Source organism: Cyprinodon variegatus, unplaced genomic scaffold (assembly GCF_000732505.1).
Source record: "Cyprinodon variegatus isolate N-32 unplaced genomic scaffold, C_variegatus-1.0 Scaffold821, whole genome shotgun sequence".
NCBI lineage: Eukaryota > Metazoa > Chordata > Actinopteri > Cyprinodontiformes > Cyprinodontidae > Cyprinodon > Cyprinodon variegatus.
In genome coordinates, this window is record NW_015151274.1 from 230,286 (window position 1) to 233,804 (window position 3,519).

Genomic DNA, 3,519 nt, shown 5'->3' on the forward strand with positions numbered 1-3,519 from the left:
GTGGACTCTGAGGAGGTAACTCACCTAGGATGGATCTAGAAGTTGCAGGATACTGGCCTCTAGGAACTGGAATTCTAACACCTTCTGTTGGACAGATCCAGCTAACCTTCTGGTTTCAGTTGTTTCCTTGGTTTAGCCATCAGAAGCGTTAGCATCGTTAGCGTCAGGAGTCATTTTTCCATTTCCAGAGCAGGCCTAGAACCTTTAGAGGCACAGAAAGATGTCTTCAGTTCAGAAGGACTGGAGAACCACTGCCAGAATGGTAGATTCATGGAAGTAGTCCTCAGACCTGGACTAACCGATCAGGTCAGGTCTTATCTCGTCACTTTAGGAGTCAAACTTCATCAGATTTTCTCCTGCAGACGTTGAAGCAGTGAGATAATCGTAGAGATTTAGGAAATCTGCAGCAAACCATCTATCTACTGTGTCCGATGTTGACGGTCTCTATGGGATTCCTTTGTTTTTTATCGTAGGTGCGGGACATGATTGTAACGCGGCCGGACATCGGTTTCCTTCGGACGGACGATGAATTCATCCTCCGCTTCCTCAGAGCCAGAAAGTTCGACCACATGGAGACTTTCCGCCTGTTGGCCCAGTACTTCCAGTTCAGACAGCAGAACCTCGACATGTTCCAGAGCTTCAAGGTTTGTGCTTCAGGGTTAGCTTTAGGGCTACAGAGCTAGCAAAGCAGGAAGTTGGGCAGGTGTGGCTGATTGGTGGAGACCTAACAAGACTAATCCCACATTTTCTCAAAGTTTTCCAAAGACAGAAGCAGCCATTCAAAATGGCCCTTCCTGGTCAAAAGCCAGCCGAATTCTTGCATATTTTTTACTCTGACTCCACCCTTTTACTGAATTACAGGGTCTGACCAGGAGATGGCGCTTCTCTTTAGATCTTAATGTCCACAAATCACGACAGAAAGAATATTTTAGTACAAAGATGGATGTTTAAAAAGGAATTGTAGGGGACCAGCCAGGGACCCGTCAAGGAAAGTTTTAAATGGCTACTACTGTAAAACGTCCATAAGACGCCTGATATGTTTCTAACCTGAACAAATGTCTGTGAAGCATCGACACAGAACCCAGTTTTTCTGCTACCCCCCCCCCCCCCCCCCCCCCCAATGTGAGGAGATTTCCTCATTAAGGGTGTGGTATCACGTAGAAGTTGAACTACTAGATGGTCTGTCACAGATATTAATGCATCATCTGCATAACGGGCGATAAACTGACTGAAAGTGACCGAGGAAGGGTAGTGGTCCAGGAACCCAGCCTTGAGGGATCCCAGTGGTTCCCCTATTGTCCTGTTGGTGGGGCAATCTGCCCCTTTAATGACCTCTACTGCCCCCCCCCAATCAATGATGGCAGGAACCCTCCCCAACGCTCAAACACGCTACATACCTGCTAACCACCAACTTAGCATCAGTTTAAGCTAATCCAGGCTTTAATCTTTACTTTTAATCTATAACTGAGAATTTCTCATGGCTTCCTCACCACAGTGCCAGTGTTCAGATGTCCTAGTAGCAGGAATTCACTCTCAATTCTATTCATTCTATTTCTATAGCTCCAATTCCCATCATGTCATCTCAGGTCACTTTCCAGTTCACCAGATCATCCAGTCAGATTGTCTAAGGACTTCTATCTAAGGAAAACCAGCTGATTGCATCGACTCATTGCCGTTTCTCACTATGTGTACTTGTGCGTTGTCGTTTTCTGATGACGTGAAACGTTAGCCCGTCTGCAGCAGCCCTCTCGCTGCATAGCTGTGTCTGAAGGACCGCTGGCCATGATTGAGAGTTTTTTGGCAAACTTTTTATCTGACTGTGTTCATTATTATTCCCCCAATAAATGTCCAGAGAGACAAGGGAAAAAGTTTAACAGGTTTATTGAGACGCTTGTGGAGATTCCAGTGTTGCTCTGAACGCTGCTCAACCGGAACTGAAAGGTGAGGGGAAGACACTGCGGTTAGTTCAGGTTCAGTGGGAAAATTGATTCTTGGACTTGAAGAGGAGGAAAGGTAGGCAGACTCATTTCCAGAGAATTGGTTGACTCTTAGACTCCAGCAGGTGAGGAATTTGTTCCGGTGTTTGTCTCATACGGTGGAGGGCGGACAGGGTTCATCTACAAGCAACCAGAATGCGGTTGCTTGTAGATGAACGGCGAAGACTGACTGCCACTCAGTTTTCCTGCGGTACTTGAACGGACTGTGGTGCAGATGAATCCCTTGCTCAGTGTGAAGCTCAAACAAATCCTCGGGGGAAAAGTGGATCCAATCCTCCGGTTTGTTTCCTCAGCTCAGTTTGAAGCTCAGTAGATCCTTCCAGGGAGAGAAGGTCTGAAAATCCAGTTTGCAGGATGACTTCCTGCCGAGAGGCAAAGACAAAAACAATGTTAAGAACTCAGTTTGACTCAGCAAAACTCAGCTTGGCTAGAGTTCCCAAAACTGGCAAACACTCTGGCGTCGAGGTAGTGGCAGTCAGCAGCTTAAGAGTCCTCCGTTAGCGAGGTAACCCCTTGCAGGTGTGTGAGGAGGAGAATCAGAATCAGGCGCCGCCTGGTGGAGGAAGGAAGACAAACACACAAAAACACAGACCACACAGACTGGAGTCCTAACACAGATTAGCTTTGAATGTGGTGATGTCATCAGTACGCTTCTGTTCCAATTGACCCAGATTGTTCTGCGTGTTCCCGTTATTCCCAAGTCCAGACTTTCCTGTGTTCTTCTGAAAAACAGACTTGGCGAGGACACAAGTCCGTACTCTTCTGAATTGAGAAACAGCCATTAACTCCTCAGCAATCCCTCACACTAAGCATGCTTGTAGCGACAGTGGAGAGGAAAAACTCCCTTTGAACAGGAAGAAACCTCAGATAATAATTTCTTAGAAGATAAAGCCAATAATAATAGAATAATCCGGATCTGTCAGGATATTTGTAGCTTGAACTTCTTTAGCTTTGATCTAATTACATAGATTAGTCCATGGATGTCCATCTGTCCTCCATTCTGACGTCCCAGCGTTCGGCGAGGTGTTTCCAGCTGACAGGCGTCTCTGTGTCCTCCTCAGGTGGACGACCCCAGCATCAAGCGAGCCCTGATGGACGGTTTTCCAGGAGTTCTGGAGACTCCAGATCAACACGGGAGAAAAATCTTGATCCTGTTTGCTTCCAACTGGGACCAGAGCAGGTAAAACACACATTATTCCCGTCTCTACGAGGACCACGCCTTCAGAAGGACGGAGTTAGTCTGTTTGCGGTCCAGTTTTTAATGCTACTCAGGACAAAACTAACTGAACCTCCCATGAGTTAAAGCTGATAATCTGGATGATAATCTGAATGCCAGGCTGAAAATAAAATCCGTACTCGTCTTTCCAGCAGACGGCATAAAGTCTCGGATCAGAACCGGCCGGCTTTATGAGTTTATCATCATTTCGACAAACATCCCAGTCATTTGAGAAGGAAATCCCGCAGCATCATAGCACCTCCTCCGTGTTTAGCTGTGGTCTAGGGGTTCTTGATGCTCACTTTT

The 3,519-nt window shown here is 46.6% G+C and overlaps 1 protein-coding gene across 3 annotated transcripts in view; it reads left to right on the forward strand.

Annotated features, from left to right (window-relative positions):
• The first annotated feature begins 64 nt into the window (after nt 1-64).
• Nucleotides 65-3,519, forward strand: part of LOC107098905 (clavesin-1-like) — a 7,811-nt gene continuing 4,356 nt past the window's right edge. Inside the window, exons 1-3 of one of the 3 annotated variants that reach the window (XM_015396796.1) lie at nt 65-306; nt 474-644; nt 3,059-3,177. In XM_015396796.1, coding sequence (XP_015252282.1) covers nt 271-306; nt 474-644; nt 3,059-3,177 — 326 coding nt within the window. In that variant the 5' untranslated portion in view covers nt 65-270. The remainder of the gene's footprint in view (nt 307-473; nt 645-3,058; nt 3,178-3,519) is intronic. The other 2 variants (XM_015396795.1, XM_015396794.1) reach the window with 2 other exon arrangements.